At 32.4% G+C, this 20,274-nt stretch overlaps 2 protein-coding genes across 2 annotated transcripts in view; both read left to right on the forward strand.

Moving 5' to 3' along the window:
* The window catches only part of LOC106122239 (alkaline phosphatase), a 53,264-nt gene that overhangs the window by 17,069 nt on the left and 15,921 nt on the right, over window positions 1–20,274 (forward strand). The window lies entirely within an intron of this gene.
* On the forward strand, window positions 14,590–20,147 carry LOC106122237 (uncharacterized). The gene is made up of 9 exons (XM_013318149.1): window positions 14,590–14,927; window positions 15,520–15,683; window positions 15,753–15,949; window positions 16,528–16,707; window positions 16,985–17,156; window positions 17,673–17,847; window positions 18,339–18,969; window positions 19,489–19,604; window positions 19,944–20,147. The coding sequence occupies exons 1-9, from the start codon at window positions 14,736–14,738 to the stop codon at window positions 20,100–20,102; spliced, it is 1,986 nt and encodes a 661-aa protein (XP_013173603.1). The 5' UTR covers window positions 14,590–14,735; the 3' UTR covers window positions 20,103–20,147.

Consider the following 20,274-nt stretch of genomic DNA (forward strand, 5'->3'; position numbering starts at 1 on the left):
TTATGGCGGTCGGTGTTAGGCCAGAATTGTTACCATTAGGTAAATAATCGTTATAATAATTAATTATAATTAATTTGCATCTAGTTGCAAACGTACCAGACTTCAATAATCGTATACAGAGTCTTAGCAAAGTTAATAACTAGTTGGTGTACTTTTCAAACTAGTATCCTACTGCATCTATGATGTATCTTTGCCAGACATCTTATATACCCTGCTAAGTTTACTCTTAAGTAATTGAACCGATTAAACTTCACTTAATAATATTAAATTTACGTACATTAATGTATATTTAAATACATAATTCTCGTGTCACAATATTAGTTACCATAATCCTCCGAAACTGCTTAATCGATTTTTAATAAATTAATAAATTTTTAATAAATAATAAATTTTATATGCATATTCAGTAAGCCTTAGAATAGACTACTATTTTCTAATTTCGCGCGGACGAAGTCAGCGGCGACAGCTAGTTATGTACAAAATTAAAAAAGGAATCTCAACGATTAGTACGAAACCTTTTTTATTTTCAATCCACGTATTATTTATTGAGAGAACCCCTCAAGTAAGTTATTTTGCCTTTTAACGGGATTTCTCACGAGGTTTCCGAGTTACTTAAGATAAAAGGGGTGAAGTAATTTTCAAATTGCTCTCAAAATGGCAAATACTTACGATCATAATAAGCATAAGGTTACATTGTTTTACCCTTTCTTTACAATTGCTTAATTTAATCTTGTAAAAGTACATATGCCAGGTTATTGTACGTATATAAAAAATTAAAAATAAAAGCGTCGGTGGCTCAGGGGTTAAGCACTTGACTTGCAATCTGCACATCCTGGGTTCGAATCCCGCCATGTACCAATGTATTTTTCGATTTCCGATTTACATATGTACTTTTATCCGACGTTCTTACGGTTAAGGAAAACATCGTGATGCAACCTACACATATCTGAGAAGAAATTTAAATATATGTGTGAAGTCTACCAACCTGGGCCAGCGTAGTTGACTATGGCCTAATCACCCTTAACTTCGGGTAGGCTTCGAGCCTCTCGTTGGGGACGTATAGTGAGCTGATGATGATGATGATTAGTTATCTTATGGCTTACGCGCGCATTTAAATAAGAGTAGTTAGTTTTCTTAAAACGTTATTTAAATTAACATGTACGTTTCTCATTCCGACTTTAGACCTCTCGGGGTCTGGTTGCCGACCCTTATCATCCGTTCGTTATTGCTCATTTAAGCATTAAGCAGCTTGTACTTTAGTTATTTAGTTTAAAATTACGATGAGAATTGTTAGTAAGTTGCTTCTGTGTTGTAAAGCAAGTTTGATAACAATTGTTCTGTTGTAGTACTGAATAAGACAACTTTGAATTGTTAAATTGTTTTAACAACGATTGGTCTCTGAATAGTCGATAAGTTCCAGTTAAATTTAATCTCTTGTTAAACATTAAAGCCACGAAGTTATGAATAAAAAAGGCGGTTTAGTTTATTAACTTTTTCTCATCCACATACATTGTGTAATTATGGTAGACGCCAGCCAGAACATATGTTGCAGGGATTGGCCTGCTTGACCAATGCAATACGATGACCACACAGAAGTCAGGCGTGAAGTGGAAATAATTCCTCGTTTCGTCTGATGAAGGTGCGTGCTGGGCCTAATTTTAGTCTTATTTCCCTACCTACCCTTATTATCCGGAAAGTGGACAGGAACGGGAACTATTATCTATCTGTGTGTCTCCTTGTCAGTTGACGCATCATAAATTACGTTAATGTCTAGCAGCGGTTAGGCCATTTAGGCGAATTCAGGCGGACACTCGCTCGTTTGCCACCTTGTAATACAAAAAAAAAACACTCTTAATTTCTTACACAGAACAGCGAATTAAAAAGAATGAAAGCCAATGAAAAGTATGTTTCCCGTTGGGCCAATTTTATTTCAACAGGAAACGTCTAAGGAAATGAAATAAAATCAAACTAAATAAAATCTGTCTTCAATAGAACATTTTAATGTAATGAACTACAGCGGAACTTCGAATATTCAAGCAAAATTGTACAATATCCAGTAAAGACATGTGGAACATGCGACTTCGCGCAATATATTGATATACTTAGCTGCTTTATGTACCTTAGTATCTGACCTGGATTTTGAGAAATTTGTCGATGAGGAAAATATGTGGAAAAATATTTCTTACAGTAGAAATTTATATCCTTTAAAGAAAAAATATATTTTTAATTAGGTCACTGATAATATTACTACCTGAGAAGAGAACACGGAAAAAAGAAAATAGACAAAGGAAAGGGTAAGGGATACTTTAAAGTCTGGAAATATGGATTCTGTATTGTTTCTGACGTTAAATGTAGTTTTTTCAAAAAGGTTTTTAAATTAATTATACGCATAATTTGTTAACATTTTTCATATTAATCATTTAACTGAAACATAGTCCTTTCACAGCTACTTTTTAAAAATAAATAAATTTTAAAAATAATAATAATCGTCAGCTCCTATACGTCCCCACCGAGGGTCTCGGAGCCTATCCTAATTAAAGAGTGATTAGGCCATAGTCAACAACGCTGGCCAAGTGCGGGTTGGTTGATTTCTCACATATCTTTGAATTTCTTCTCAGACTTATGCAGGTTGCATCACAATGTTTTCCTTCACCGTAAGAACGTTTGATAAATGTACATATGTAAATCGGAAATCGAAAAACACATTGTTACATGGCGGGATTCGAACCCAGGACCTGCAGATTGCAACTTAAGGGCTTGACTGCTGAGCCACCGACGCTTTGAATTTTAATATTTGTCAAATTTTCTTAATGTTTCTTAGTGAATATTGCAAATATATGCTATATATTTATATTACAATTTATGGACGCATCATGTCAATTTGAACGGCAATAAATCATCTTCCCAGCGCCCACGTCCGCAACCATTGTTATTTATTATGATAAAAGTAACTGCAATGGAGCTTTTCATTTAAATAACACAAGAAATACGTTGTATTCCTCATGAATAATTTTAAATCAAAACAAAATTTTAACCTATCAAGGAGGTTGTGCCGGCCACGTACACGCGACGCCGGAGAAAAAGAATATAAAAAACAAAAGTCGTAGAGTGTGAAGATTCTATGTGGGCTTGATTTAACGAAAGAGTGGATAGATTTACAACCACTAAAAAGGCAACCACAGGCCTTTATCCTCAATCACGGCGGGTACTTTTCTGCTTTGGATTTAGTTTTTGTATGTAGGATTATGTGTTTCTCTACACATATAACTTATTGTAATTCTGCTAAGTGGAAAGTAATCACACTTTAAGTTAAATGCACATATTTATACCACGGTAGTGAGAAATGGTGCTTCACGAAATTGAAGCGAACAACGGCTTGTTATTTCTTTTGACGTCATAAAGTTTTATGATGCAGCTCGTATCAGAGCACATGTTTTTTTTAAACCCTGTTTTTTGTATTATTATTGTAGATAACTGGTCTGATGAGGTATCCTTATGTAGTAATAATAATAGCGAATTTTACTAAAGCTTAAATAAGGGTCGAAATTTTAACGATTACTATAAATTAAATTAAAACGTTCAAATGATTGCTTTACCTTCTATCAACTATTGGGTATGATTGTGGATTTTTATTTTATTATATTTAAATGGCTTTCATAATTAAAAAAAAAACGAAATGAAAATGTAGACTTATAATGTTCTTTTTATAAATGTTTTCAAATCGATTTTGAGGATTTTATCTGTAAAATGTATTTATTCAGACGATACGTAAAAAGTAAGCTTAAATTAAAATATGTTTCCCATGAATAAGCACAGTGAAAAAAATGTAACAGGAAAATTTACCAAAAGCAATTTTTCGTATAAAGCCGAGAAACATAACATATAACGACTATTTACATATTCTCCTTGACAGCCGTTCTCGTAATAAAAATAAATATTGTAATTTTGAAAGCGATCATACTTAACTTGCGAGAAGTAAAGTCATATTTAGAGATAAAGTTTATATACAAACTTTGTTTTCTTCGTATCTCTTAATTAATCACTTTCATTTTTATGACAGTTTTCAAAGAAAATCGATAAAAAATTTACTATGTTCACCGAAAAATATAAGATATAAGGTTATATGACAACATATAACAACATTCATAATACAAGACAATATTTTCATGCCTTTAAAAGCAGTAAAATTTTATTTACTTGAACTAAAAAAAATAGTATGCGTCTGACATTATTTTTGCCTCCGAGCGTAGCAGGGCTATCTTAAATTTGTTAACCTCTGATTTTACTGGCCGTCGCCCGCGACACCGCCCACGCGGAATTAAAAAAAAACTTAATGTGTGGTTTTCCAGACAACTGTACCAAAGCGAGATCCGTTGAGCCGTTCCGGAGAAACCTTCAAACAAACATCCATCCATCCAAGCATTCACATTTATAATATTAGTGAGAAGTAACATATAAATAAGGGTTGGCTCCGAGACCCTCAGTGAACCTATAGTGAGCAAGTGAACTTATATTACCAACAGTCAAAGTTCTGCTAGATTTGAAATACAAAGCAACCGTAAAATTTTATTCAAAAGTGTAACATCAAGACATTGCTTTTTGAATGATGCAGGTTTAACCATTTAGTGAAATTCTTCGCCATTTCGCCCGAGACGGAGCGCAGTTGTTTGTATAAGTTGGAGATGGCGTCAGGCGTCATTAAGCTTGGCTACGTCTGCTCAGAATTCCAAAGGTTATTTTAACTTTCTTTGCATTCGTTGCTTGTTTCTATACAAGTTTGTTAATTAATAAATATAATGTATTCTTGAAAGAACACATTTCACCAGTAGTTTATTTTTATCCCGCTGACAAGAGTTTTTAAAAATACCTCAAGGATATTAAATATAAGTATATTTTCTTTTTAATCTTATTATAATATAATAATATAAATGCGAAAGTTTAGATCAATGGATTGATATATGTTTGATAGAATTTCCAGAACGGATGCATGGATTTTGCCAAAATTTGGCATAGATGTACTACATCGTGTGGAAGAATACATAGACTACTAATTAAGTTTTTTTTAATGACGCGTGGATGGAGTCGCGGGCAAAAGCTAGTACTAAAATATAACCAAATTGCTTGACCCTTTATCATTTTACATTGAATGAAGGAAAGCTAAAACGGGGTAACAAATTTAATTTCGTTCTGAGCAATCAAAATAACGAAAATTAGCTTTATTAACTCAGTTCGTAAGTAACGAACTTAAAACCATGTACATTAACTAATTAAGAAAAACAGAACCCTTTTACTAATTAAGCCTCTGTTTCCAGTTGTCGGTTTTTCCTCAGAATTACATATAATTGTGTAATCTTTTAAGAAAAACTCCTAAACCAACAAAAAACATGCTCCTTTACTCTCATTTATATTCTGTACTTTTATGTATAAATTTCGTATATGTATTTGTCCTCAAATTATTAAAAATATCTAAAAATGCCGTAAAGAAAAAGCACATCTCATTAGCCGTGCTAATAAAAAAAAATACTTTATTCAAATGATTTAAAATTAAATTTTTTTTTACTTAAAATCAAAGTAAACTTGCCTATAGTGCGACAACTTTATCTGGCCCGGTGAGAAAGGCTGTTGTCGCCAAATTTATAAGCATAGAAAATGACATAAAAATAGCGCAACGAAAAATGAAGCTACGAAAAGGACCTTGACACTTTTTAGAAATTGATAGGAGGGCAATAGTGAGCTATCATTATTTATTTTAACTTGCCTATTTGGTCAGATATGCTTGTCGGTGTATACAGTAGTGACGTTTGTTTTCAAAATTTACATATAGAATTGGATTTAACAGGTTTATTTATGCATCAGTAAATTCCAGTAGCATAACTTTGAATTCGCTGCTATGAACTAAACACAGCCGTTTGCCTCACATTGGTGCAATATTAAAGTCTTCTACAGTTAACACAAGTTATTTTAGCTATGCCCTTTGTATGAAACTCATCTCTCAAAACAGTCATATCTCATTTCTCTTTTATACATATATTTACTGTTATGCGAACAATGTCCCAGTTAACGTTAGTATTTTATGGTAAAGTAAGATTTAACACGGGATATAGTCGTATTTTTATAAGGAAACAGGGTTCACAATCTTACTTTAAGTGCGAAAATCCAAAAAATTTACGGATTATTCAGCCACGCAAGAATACCTCGTAAAACAGTTGCTAAAGGCTGAATTTTTCATTTCAGAATTTCCTCGAAGAATTTTATCACGACAAGGTGGCTACAAGCGTATTTTCTTCAATAAATCGACTCTAGAATAATATTAGGGTAGATGACTAATTTATCATTCTGGCAGGAACTTAAAACCTGTTTCTAAGGCCCTATTCTGTAAGACAACTCTGTTTACCTACAAAGGTAAATACGCTAGCTAAATAACATACAAAAGAAAATTAAATTATAATTAAAATGTTATTTCAAACGCACGAACAATAATTCAGATTTGTTATGTATATTTTAACATCAAGTATACTCCGAATTATGTTTAACTGATTAGGTTATATAGACATGGTCTTGGATATTTGATAACCATGTTACAATAGTAGTTCCTTTTCTTTATTTTCACGTTTGATATAAAAGATATGAGAACACATCCATCTTCTACGTGATATTATTTTAAACGTACATAGTTGTGTCACGTTGTGACATATAACACAAAGATTGTATCAAAAAACCCTACCAAATCAAGACAATAACGTTTGGTATATCAGCCTAGAACGCAATATAAAATTTTCTTAACATTTTTTGTACTTACAAACAATTAAAGAGATTAACCTAACTAATCACCACGGTTTAATTTAAGTTTGCGAAACAACGATCACGCGGTCGTCATTTTAAACTCCGTCGCGTCTTTCGACTATTATTGTAAAACATATAATTCGAACTTTAAATTAAAACTGAATATTTATAAATTATTTATTATTGATATAAACTAGTGGACGCACGCGACTTCGTCGGCGCAGAATTCAAAGTAGCCAGTAATATACCCGCACACATCAACTACCTTTCAGTGAAAGTCCCGGCAAAATCGGCCCAGCCGTTCGGGAGATCGGGAGGGAAAAACGCGGCTTATAGTTAGACAAACAAAAAAAAATGGTTTGATAACGATAAACCATTTTTTTTTGTTTGTCAATGCAATTTTTTTTATATTACATATAGTCAATACAATTTGTTTACTCTAATCTATTTTTACGTGGGAGAGTGGGAGTGGGAATATATGAGAAGTTCACGTACTGCAGGTTTCCATTGTCTAAATACTTGTATAAAAACATAGTGCCTTCTCTTTCATTCTCTGAAAAAAAAAACCACAAGAATGTGTTTTAATTACGGTAGATCACGGATATTCACCAAGGCTTCAGACGTGTACGGAAACTACGTGTCAGCTCATAGCGGTTCAATGAATATTTTATACCTTCCATTGTGCTGGATCTGTTTTAAACAGATTTTCCGTTCATTTCCTGTGGACCTAGTACGAACATTTGCGATACGCCTTCGTAACGCCAAATATGTCATTTAAGCTTTTAACGTCGTTTTATTTCTCACCTACTTTTTGGCATCTAGAAGATATCCTATACCTACGTGAATGTAGTTTTTGACGCAGTAAAACGAAGTCAGTATTCAAAAGAATGTTCGCAATTAACAATATCTCGCATCTGCGCCAAGAAATGCCGTAAATACATGCGGCAGCAACTTTCAGCAACTTTTTACATTTACGAGGCTTTCACGGAGACGTTTTCTAACGAAACTCACCGATGCCTTGGCTTCTTACCATGTGAAAGTACCATCTACAAGAAAAACTACTTTAATATATTAATATTGTAGTATATTTTAGAATAAAGAAAAACAAAGAATTTATAGTAATTAACACGATTAATAAAATGTTTACTTCATTTTATTACCTCAAACCTATTTTAAAAACTTTTGAGACTCATTTTATTAAATAATTAACTATGAAAATATTGCCTGATTTTATATTGATAATCAAAATCTTTTTATTAATTAAAAATTGCTTAAACAGCTTCATGTACTGCTACACATTAACTTTGATTGTGTCAAATTGCACTTTCATCCATTTGCATAATTTCCTAAAAAATATATATATATTTTTTAGGATTTTTTTGTATTTAGTCCAAGTGCAGATCGTTTCGTGCTCTGATATAAAATCTGGACCATCCTTTGCCTAATCGGACCGGTATACGTTGTTTAATAAAATATTAATTTTACTAATGTTAAAAGTGCAAATGTTAGGATGAATGGATGTTTGTTTGATGATATCTCAAGAACGGCTGCACGGATTTTCCTGAAACATGGCATAGATGTAGAACACAGTCTGGAAAAACAAATAGGCTACTTTTTTTTTTTATTCCACGGGTATGGAGTCGCGGGCGACAGCTCGTGTCTAATAAATAAAAACTTTGGTAGAAATTGTCTAGGTATTTTTGAATCAATTCCTTTAAATTATTGTGCTTAACTTACGACATCGCTGTGACTTGTCACTAAGAGCACAATCCGTGACTCCTCAAACTATTTTTAGTTTTGTCTAGATAGTAATTTAATATTAAAACATATTCTTACTAAAAAGTTTGTAAACTCACTGAAACTTTAATATTTCAATGTCTGTCTTAAGAAGTGAAGACTGTGGCTTAACTTTGCCTAATATAACTTACTCTGTAAGAGTTTAAAACAGTTTTAATAACTGGAAAATATCTTAATCTATATTTGTGAGAGATCCTTGTATTTTTACGTTTTTGAATTTAATTTTAAAAGTTATTATTTATAAATTACAATTATTAGAAGATGTTCTAAAGACGGATGTAGTGCAAAGACTTTTGGCGTATATTTTTATATTTATAAAAATAAATTTTTTATCAAATATTCCGGGTTGATACTAAAATAGTAGCCTAGCTGCTTGTTAGACCGCGAAATAATTTTTATTGTACAAACAATGAAACTTAGTTTCGCTTGTTTTACAAATGCCGCACTTAACCACTGTACCATGAAAATAATTGAAATTCACCGAAGAGAGCTTGAGTTTTTTTTAGTTTTCTCCTCAGAAGTATCGTTCACTTGTAATATAGAAGTATTTACATCTTATACATATATATATATATATATATATATATATATATATATATATATATATATATAAAAATCATGCTGTTCGTTAGTCTCGCTAAAACTCGATAATGGCTGAAGGGATTTATCTTATCTTGGTCTTGAAATATTCGTGGAGGACTAAGGAAGGTTTAAAGGTAAGAAAAAATCGAATAATTGCCGGGTAAAATCCTAAAAACAGTCTTTTTCTTTTTCCCATATAAACGGCTGAAACTTGGCATATATGTAGGACATATTCTGGAAGAACACATAAGCTAATAATTATGTTTTTTTTAACTACGCGGTCTGAGTCGCTACGGACGGGGCGACAGGTAGTATAATATATTACCATATAGTATTAATATATAGTATATATTATAGAAATTCACAGAGGCGTACAGATGTGTGGAAGACGTTTGAATATTGATGTTTAGTTACACGTTGATATTTTCTTGCACTGTTTATCTATGTTTTTTTTCTTTTTATTTATCGTTGTTATGTGTTATTTACTGTTATTATAAAATATGTTATCGTGTAAACTGTGTATAGTGTTAAATTGGTTGTATTCTGTAAGGATGTTATGCAGTTTTTAAATAAATAGATAAAAAAACAAATAAATAAATAAATATTTAATTATACTAAGCATTAAATCTTTTATAATATTATTCCGCCGACATTATGAGACACGCGGCACTTCATTTGAGTTTGTAAGGAAACTCAGCACATGTTGGAGCAGATATTTGAAATAAGCAGAGTATTGTTATATTTAAAACTTCCAAATTCGTCGTATGGAACTTTTCTCACGACTGACTTTAGGAACAGTTGGTTTCTTAATTTATTTAATTAAAGGTTCGTTTTGAAAAGAATATGCTATGTTTTGAGGATAATTTTGTTATGGCATTAAAGTAAATGGGACACGAAAAAAGTTTAAATAAAATTTTTGGTATCAAAAAAAATCATACATAGGTATTCTTTATTAACCAATTAATAACAAATCGGAAGATTGGTGAGAGGTTCATTTCAAATTGAACTCTTTTATGACCTATTAAAGGCCTGTTTTAACTTCGAAGCTGTTTATTGGGGTTCACCATTTTATTTTGTAAAACAAAGTGACTTTCCGAACGACGCGATATTAATTTTGTCGACGTTGACCGTACAATATAGTTCCTACATTATGTAAAATTGACGAAATTGTCAATAACTGTGTTGCCTACTCCTCGTCCGTTCCGACTAACTAGTATTTCCATCGTTTTCTATTAGATTTAAAACATTTTACACGACGAAAATATTAAAAAGATCTTGAATGTGCATTAGGGTTTAGGTTTATTTTACAAGTAAAATAGTAGAGTAAAATTCAGATTGTGTTTAGGGAATACATAAAAATTGGTTTATTTAAATTTGAATGGACGTCTAAATGGAAAATGTTTGAGTACTGAATTTAACTTGATACATTTTCGTTTGACTAGCAAAGACGAATTTTAGTCCTCCAGGGAAATCGACAAATATTACAATATTTGACAATTTGGATCTCTAAACTACTTTAGAGTAAAAATTCTACTAACATATAGAATCATATCTTTTCTCTTTATGATATATTAAAAAAATGTTAAGCAAAAATTAGTATTCAGATAATTTTGAAATATACAATGTACTTTATTTACGAAGCATATTCCGCATCAGCCCTGTTCATTTTCCGGTTAATTTAAATAACAAATGCTCTCCACTGGGCTTAAGGTGGTACGAAACGGCTCGGTTTCGGTTATACCGTTGATTATAAACTTAAGACCAGAATTCTTATAATAAATGTAAGCTGTTAAAAATATAAAATGTACAATAAAATACAAATTGCTTTCCGTTCTTAATTTATTGTGGCGAACATTCACATAGATATTCGTAAATATATTATGTATAAATTAATGAAAAATGTCTGTACCAATAACAATGAATAGAAAAATCATATTTAGTACACAAATAGTGAATAAATAAACATTTTATGTCAATTTTTCAGTCGGGAAACATCCAAGCGGGATTGTACAAATAGTTTTTTCCGACCTGCGAATAATAAAATAAAATTTAACAAACTAAAGTTACATTTAATTTTATAAGTCTAATTGAACGAAGTCGCGGGCTACAGCTAGTATTTAAAAACAAGTTACATAGTGAGTAGAGTAGTACTAAATTACACTTCGTACCAGACATGAACAATTCTTGTAATGTCAATCAACCTTTTAGACATTCGCAACATTATGAGCTATTCGCAAGATGAAGGAAAACGGGGAAAATGAAGTATTTACTTTTTCTTTGACTAAACGTTATGTAGCTCATGATCATAAAGAATCTTATTAAGATAATTACGATAAAGACGATTTTTTGCACGTAAAAGAACTTTTATAGTAAGATATTTAATTACAAACAAATTAATTCCCATATTAAGAATGTCTGATATATTCGTCTCAGTTGTTTTCGACCCTAATTTTAGTTTTCTTTAAGAAAGATACATAGTAAGGGGAAATATTCTTTTCTGTGCGTCTCCTCCTCCGTGAATTTAATAGAGGCAATGCATTTGCGATTACAGAGGTCTGTAGCCAGCGGCCGCTTCGCTATTCTGGGAATGGCAAATGCCGCCTTATAATATGTATAAAAAATTTTTTAAAGTAAATTTCCTGAAAACAAGTGACTTTAATCTTTTTTCCGAAGAAAAAGAGAAAATAAATTAAAATATTCCACTAGACACTGTTTGCGTAATTTCTATTTTCGAAAATCTTTTTGTAGTTAATTATCTCGTTTCAATAGTGAAGCCTCTAACAAAGCAACGTCGAACACATCTATTAAACAATGGACAAATGTATATATATTCCAGTCTACTTTGTTTCAGTCTCTGAAATAATCACTTATTAAAATATGGCTTTTCCTTGACACATGAGTAAAATCTTTGATTTTAGAGAAACGGACTTGCGAAGCGAGCGCATTCCTCTCTGACAAATATATATTGTTATTCAACGACTGCTTTTAACCCAGTCCGTTTTTTTAAATTCAAAGGATTTAATAGGTCGAATGGAAGATAAAAGAGTTTATAATTAAAGCTTTTTCTTTATGTAGGCTCGAGTTAGATTGTTATAATTGTAGAGGTATGCCCAAGAGGTTTTCACGTTTTTATTATACTTTTCTTTCTGATTCAACGACTGAATTTTAGTGACTATAATTACACGGCTAGATAAAGAAATCATTCATCGATAAAGTAATGGCTTCATTGCCTTCTGTTATTTATCTTTTCCTGTATTTCATATACTTAAATTAAAATAAATATTATTTTTATTATGTACTAACTGTGGCCACGATTCCGGCCGCGTATTATTCTGTCTTTGGGTTGCGCCCGGTACTGAATAGTACTTGGAAATTGCAACATTAATTTATTTTTCTAAAATAAACCTAGCCCAAGTTACTTCTTATTACATCAGCTACGTGCCAATAAAAGTCCCGTCAAAATCGGTCAGCCATTTTACATATTAGGCGGAACAAACAGACAGACAGACAAAAATAGTAAAAAATGTTATTTTAGTATATGCAACAGAACAGAACAGAAACGTTATTACCACACAAAAAAAACATAAGAATAAGACTTATGAACCAACTGCTCGCCACTTCGTTCGCGTGAAAAACTCTCTTTTTTAAGGCTAATTTTACTATCACTTATACTACATACATAATAACAATACGTATTAAACTAATAAAACATTCACATAAAGCTCACATATTCTGATACAAAGTACCCCGTACTTATTGCGTGAAAGGACAGACAGACAGTCAGAGTTACTTTCGCATTTATAATATTAATAAGGATTTTGATTTTGTTTTACTTTGGTATAGCAAAGCATGGGTTCAGTTAGTTTGTAATAAAACCAATTTTCTTAACACATCTCTAGACGTAGCTCTTCGTTAAAGTATCAAAACTCTCAAGGTCGTTTCACGGGTAACAGAGAGGACAATGCTCCAAGACTCTACGAGATTGCATTAGAAATGTGTCCGAAGCTTAACCAATGTTATGTCCGATAACTAGATATCGATAAATAGTTTTTTGTAAGTACTCTTACATTCTTGTGGCTTGTGAACTCTTGTAGACTAAACAGGTATGTTAAATGGCGATGTGTTCATGTTTTCGTGCTGGATAAGGTTAGCAGTAGCGAAAGACGTTATATCAAAATTATGTTACAAGTTGCCGTAGCATCGTCAAACAAAGAGATCTGCGGGGCTAGAAAAAGTGCATTCGCGCCGAAGCGACTCCGTAACGAACTTGAAAAATGTATAGAACTTTCGATAAGTCAGTGATTGTTGCGCGTCAGTTTTATATGTTTTTCAAATTCCTTATAGAATCGCTTCGGAGCGAATGCATTTTTTGTAGTCCCTCAGAACCGCTGAGACGCTGCCATAGGGCCAGAATATATACAAAAGTTACTTCCTGTAGGAAAAATCCCCATTTAGGATTTTTTTTTTTATATCAAAAGGTGGCAAACGAGCAATCGGCCACCCGAAATCGCTGAAATAGCGAAGTGACCGTTGCCCATGGACATACGCAATTGCATATGCGTTGCCTACCTTTAATCGACGAAGGAGAGGATGCACAGAAAGAAAATATTTTCCCTTCCCATGCATCCTCTCATCCGGAAAGTCCACTTCCACTTCCCATCCCTTCCACTTCCCATCCCTTCCTTCTAAGAAAAAGGGTGGGAAGGGAAAGAGGACTAAATTAGGCCTCCGGGATGCACACTCATCAGACGAAACGCGGAATTGCTTCCACTTCACGCCTATCTTCTGTGTGGTCGTGGTATTTCACCGGGCGAGCCGGGCCGATTCGTGCGAAGATGTTAAAGCGGGGTCTACCACTGTTAGGATACTTTGTTCTGTCTGTTTTGTAAAAGATGAAAGACGGGGATGACGAAATGTTTTATACAGAGATTTTGGTCTTGGAAATCCACGGTTAGACATAGAAATTGACATGACAGCTACAGTACAACACCCGATCTTATGACATTTTTTGACGGTGAAAGAGGGGCGCTAGTGAGCTATCACAATTTAGTTTGACTTATGCCTACCGGTTTAGATAGCCAGCCGGTCTATACATGTTTCATTTTTACTTGTACTTTTATAATGTATTTATTTACTTTTTACGGACCACTAATCTCTATCATTTAGATAAGTCGTTGCTTGCCAATGACAGCTTTTGCATCATCCCCATAGTTAGTGTTATTTTATTCTACTCCTGTTATTATTTCAAATCCTCACCACCGACACTGACCACGACCGTTAGCGCCATAATGGCGAAAATCAAATAGGAGGAATACCACGGTTTATAGTCTTTCTCTTTATAGACGTCATTATTGTGTGAAGAACGTTGAAGTTTGAAGTACGGTTATAAATAATAACAATTGTCTATGATTTTGTGTTATTGTGATATCAAAAGTCGAAATATATTCTCGTGAATTTTTAATACAACTAATTTAATTTCAAAGTTGTTTTCAGACACGAATAGAAAGCCCATTTACCTATAAATCTTCAAACAGTAATTTTGATATTTCGACAAACATTAGTTTCTATTTGATATGTTGGATAGTTGTTTCACTCTAACATTTGCGGTAGAAGTTGTTCTAAATGAAGAAAATTCTCAGAATGATAACTTAAGTGCGGACTGGACGGAATTAGGGCCATGTAACCAAGGCCTAAGGCTTCACTACACCTTATATCAAGGCTATACGTATGACCTAGATGTTCTAATGTGGTCGAATGCTGGTAAAGTATGTAACTTTATCTTACATTTACGTATTATTGAAGTTATTTTAAATGTATAGAAAGTTTGTAATCTATACAATTTCATGGCTACTAAGTAAACTATCGTATATTTGGAACACAAGACGAAACTTAAAAACATTAATACTATTGATTACGATGTATTAAAAGTAAACGTACAATAGACAACCGAAATGTAGGGTTCAAAAAAAGATTTAGAAATTTATAATAGTTTTAAAAAAACAGGGAGTAGATCACAAAATTGTGTCTGTTACTTAAGGCTACGCAAGTCTACGTAGGAGCCATCGAAATGTGTTTATGCATTTAAACAATTAAAATTACTAGCACTTTTAATATTTAACTTTCAATAGTTTTATAAGTTTAAATTCAAATCCCATAAGTTGGTTTTAAATAATTTTGATGAAGCAAGCTGCAGAGAAAGAGTCAACCAATCCGCAGTAGGCCACCGTTGTTGACTAAGGCCTGGGGTTTCTTACATTGGATAGGATTCGAACATCTGGTGGGGACCTAAAATGGGGAGGTATATGATGAAATTACTTGTACATATTTTCTGACAACATTGTTTTAATTTCATGAAAGATATGGTGTGGGAACAAATATGGTTGGGTTAGAACTTGGCAATTCTTTAATAAGCATTGGATGGTATTCATGATACGACACAAGTTGCCAGTTAAAGTTGAAGAATTCCGTCATCTTGAGATTGTTATAATACCAACTGTCGGAACTGGGTCATTAGGCACCAAGTAAGTTCTATACAAAATAAATATTTTAATAATTAACTTTACACGTAAATAAATGTCTTTTTTTCGTAGCGCAAGAAATGACAAGGATTTTTTAATATTAATTCCACCCTTAGAGTTTGGCGAGCTTCGATATTTTGGCAAAGTAGTAGAAAATGAAGACGAGGGTGTTATTAAGTCGATTATAAATTTGATTTGGAAAAATGTTATTAAATATATTCCAGCGTCGTGTTTTGATGGAGCATTTGATACTCCGTTATTAGTGTCAGGTTCGAATTTATTTTACAAAGTTACTCTAACGTAATAAGCGTAAATAAAAATTATATATTAATTCTTAAGGCACTAGTTTTTCGGGACTTAAAATTAAATATGCCCACAGCATAACTTTCACACCGTAAAACTAAGATGTTGATTAGAAATCCTGGAATTATTAGTTAAAATAGACCAACACCTTTTGCATAATAAAATGAGTTAGAGAATATGTTTTTCTACATCTTATATTTATCTTATATGTATCATATATACAAAGGAAAGTCGTGTCAGTTACACTATTTATAACTCAAGAACGGCTTTGCCGATATGACTGAAAATTGGTGAGTAGGTAGCTTAGAGCCAGGAGACGGACATAGGATACTATTTATTCATATTTTTTTTCGAATTTATGCCTTGAAGAGCTGCTTTTTATTTAACTTACTAATAATATAAATGCGAATGTTTAGATGGATGTGATGTAAATGGATGGATGGGTGGGCTACACTCATTAAGTTTTTTTATATATCCACGCGAACGGAGTCGCGGGCGACAGCTAGTTGTAAATATCATTAAAAAATGTTAACCATGTGTTCAGATGTTCGACATCAAGACGCAATCTTAGGATTCATAAGAGAAACAATGCTAACATCCAACCTACAGTTCAATAACATTGGTGGTAGTGGTGAATTGTCGAATCATAAAGATAAAGGAAAAAAATCTATGCCTGAATCGGAAAGTTATAAACTGAAAATAAGCGGAGAAGTCATTCTTGCAGGTAACATACCAACAATTTTAAAAATAAGAACTAAAGAGATAACTAAAAAATCTAATAAGATTTTTATGTACAGCAATTCACATATGTATGAAAAACAAATAAGAAAAAGGTTTTGTATGGGATATATAGAAAGACGATAAGAAAGATCAATAGAAAGACGTGAAAACATAAGACTTATAAATATTTAATCCCATTTCACTTGGTATAATTAATTGCTATATAAATCGTTGAGTGATTTCTTGAGAAATTGAGCAATAATTAATTCTCAATATTGCAGGGTCTGGAAAATTAAATCGATTTCTCGAAGTCGGACATCGTTCGACGCTGCACGGTCGCATTTTGGCTGTAGTTAGTGCAAGCAATTTGCCGGCACAGGACGATTTACCTATTATGTTTGTTAATATTCAAAACATAGAGAATATACCTATAGATGAATTTCAAAAAGCCGGGTAAATTAAAAAACAACACCTATATGTATTTAAAATGTCTTCCTTTCATCTTTCAATTTTTCTACGCTGCTGTAGGTTCTTAAATTTAATGCTTCTCTATGAATAATCCCTTCTCAAAGTTCCCATTAAAATCTAAATTAGAGAACATTAGTACCTTATGTATAAATTTTCAACCTATTGTTTCTTGTAAATTTCTTGAATAAATTATACAATATAGTTGTCGCCCGCGACTCCATCCGCTCGAATTAAAAAAAACTTGATAAGTAGCCTACGTGTTCTTCCAGGCTACGTTCTATTTCAATTCCAAAATTCAGGGAGATCCGTTACCTTCAAACAAACATACATCCATCCAAACATAAGCATTTATTAATATTAGTTATTTTACATATGATTTCGAACACTAGACGAACTGACCAGGATTACTTACAACACTTAACACTGGCATAACTAACAACTCCTTAAAGTTGGCCAAAATTACAAACAAAGGTATAAATAACATTTAATATTTCCATCCAGTATTTATCAAATATATGCACATTGGAAAGTGGGAAAAATAGAACATGACTCTGTGTTGCAAAATGTGACGACTGAAACCAAAGTTCAATTTAATGATAGCCACGTTGTACCGATTGAAAAAACATTAGTATTTGATGTATTTAATGCATTAATGGATAATGACTTTGATGTACAGGTAAGCAAATATTCCATATTGCAATCATTAGTCGCCTTTTTCTTGATTATCCTATTGTTTTTATCAATATTTTCTCATTGGTACGAAGTTTTTCAGCCATATCACTTTGAACATTAATAGTTTGTAGGGGTATTTTATTGAATTGTTTTATTATTAGACTAGCAATTCCTGTGACTTCGCCCGCGTATAATTTTTCAAATCAATAGATTGGCATTTGGCAATTGGCTCAAAAACTTATGAATACATAAGTTTTTGAGCCAATTCAAAGCAAACAAACAATCAAATGATTCCTCTTTATACCTGGGATAAAAATTTGTTTTAATATATTTACGCAGTAATGAATAATAAAATAACAAAGATTTAAAAATATATTTAATTAGGATAATAGCAGATTATTGATATGCATTATTAACCTTTCTTGTAAATCAACTAAACCTAATGGCGTGTGCTAATATTATGATCGTTTTAATGTTAAATTATTTTTACTTTAGTTGCGCGGATTAAGAAAAACTCCAAAGAAGGAAAATATTCAAAATTTATTTAGTACACAAACAAGTGGTACACCTACCAGTTCTCTGAATATTAATAATGAAGAAGATATTCTTATAGCAGGCACTCGTATTGATGTCCGAGAATTGTCTAAAGGATCAAATAAAGTCATATCTGGTGAATTCTCTTTGTACCCTGAACAGACTGAGATTTTGAATTTAAAAAGTGATTGCACGAATTATATCAATGACATATGCTCTATGCAAAAGAACAAGTTCGGTTTTCAACCGAATATTGTACTTAATTCGCAAATGATGCTTCAACTATCAGTTGGTTTAGTTGGATGTGAAATAAATTTATTGAAATATTTTTCTCGTCTTTATGCGTTAGCTAAAAGCGCGAAAGTAGCGTATGATGTTTTAGAGAATATTGAAGAGTTGAATCAAAGAATTCGCTCGAAAGAACATTACTTAACAGGATTTTATCTCGATACCGGTGACAAACATTTCATTTTCGTTGAAGGTGAAAAGAATAAAGATATTATCAAACTTTGGGAAGAAATTGAAAGTTATTATCCTAATGTAAGATGCAATTTTTCAAGTTCAGATACCTATTTGGAAAGAATTTATCCAGGTATGTATTTTTTTATCACCTAGTTTATTATATTACAGAAAGACTAGGAGCAATTTTGCTTTTGGTTTTTTATTAATTGAAAAAAAAATGAGTATGGTAGTTAAGTACAGTTAACTTTATTCTGACTGGTTTATTTACGCTCATTATTTTTTTTGTCTATTTTTATTATTTCCTGAAATATATTGTAGAAGACAAAAAACATTTTGTTGAATGTCCAGTCTGTGTTAAAGCGACCGTCACTTTTTAATAAAAATTTTTTCATATAAATAATATACAGATTTCCACGTATCATTTTTTGTAAAAGAGAATGTTTGGTTGCATGGATGAAATCCATCCATCCGATGTTTGTTAGAAGGAATGTCCAAAACGATTGCATCGATCGCGATGAAATTTGGTACAGATGTAGAACACAATCTGGAAGATGGAAATGTGGGCGGTTCCCGTGCGATACGTTTAATTTACATATGCCTCCATACGTCCGTGTGTCATAGTGTAATACCAAGATAATTTTTGTTCCAGAAATGATTTCTTCAAATAGACCTTTCGATGTTTTAAAAATGCGTGTATCGCTATCGTCTTTGTTGGCCTGCCCTCCAGTCTATGCCCTTCCTACGTTACCTTTGCCATCACGAGCGGTAAATATTGTATCAATTATAAAACCATGTTGCTATAATTAATGGTCGACATGCACCGATTACCTTATGTAGAGCGTGTCGGCTTCATGGGACGGACCGAAGATTACAAAGTACGGTACCTGTATGATAAATGACAACTGCTGGTCTCCTTGCGTCGTTCACTTGTGGGTAGGGATTGTTTGAAGCAGTCCTTGTATATTGGCTTTAACAGACACTTTTAATTAAAGAATTACCATAGAATTGTAAATGGTCAGTAGTATTGTCAACTATACGCAGAAAGATTGAATTTAAATTTCATTTTGATTGTATTGATACATTGAAATATGATTATTATTTCAGGCTATGATAAAGATAAGTCAAATAATAGCTGGGAATTTAAACAAAACACCGTCTCGTCGGGATATGCCGACTGCGTCTGAGTTGCGAAGTTTCAAACTTGAATTATGTGCACCTTTACGATCATTTGTATGTAGAGATTTTTCATTTGCATATAAATGATTGAAAATTATATTGATATTTCCGTTTGAGACGATCCTGTCTACAGTTATTATATTTTCCTACAATTATTTGCCTACAAAAATTAATGTTTGTAATGCGGATTTGTTACATGAGGATCATTTAGAATCATGTTTTATTTCTAAAGCAACTAACTCAACCTAATTAAATGAAT

Source organism: Papilio xuthus, unplaced genomic scaffold (assembly GCF_000836235.2).
Source record: "Papilio xuthus unplaced genomic scaffold, Pxut_1.1 DF826933.1, whole genome shotgun sequence".
NCBI lineage: Eukaryota > Metazoa > Arthropoda > Insecta > Lepidoptera > Papilionidae > Papilio > Papilio xuthus.

Excerpts from the sequence above, each read along its gene's own strand:
- LOC106122237 (XM_013318149.1), top strand. The coding sequence starts at position 14,736 with ATGTTGGATAGTTGTTTCACTCTAACATTTGCGGTAGAAGTTGTTCTA. Across the intron at positions 17,157-17,672 it reads GATGAATTTCAAAAAGCCGG|TATTTATCAAATATATGCAC; the intron begins GTAAATTAAAAA and ends ATTTCCATCCAG. Across the intron at positions 19,605-19,943 it reads TACCTTTGCCATCACGAGCG|GCTATGATAAAGATAAGTCA; the intron begins GTAAATATTGTA and ends TTATTATTTCAG.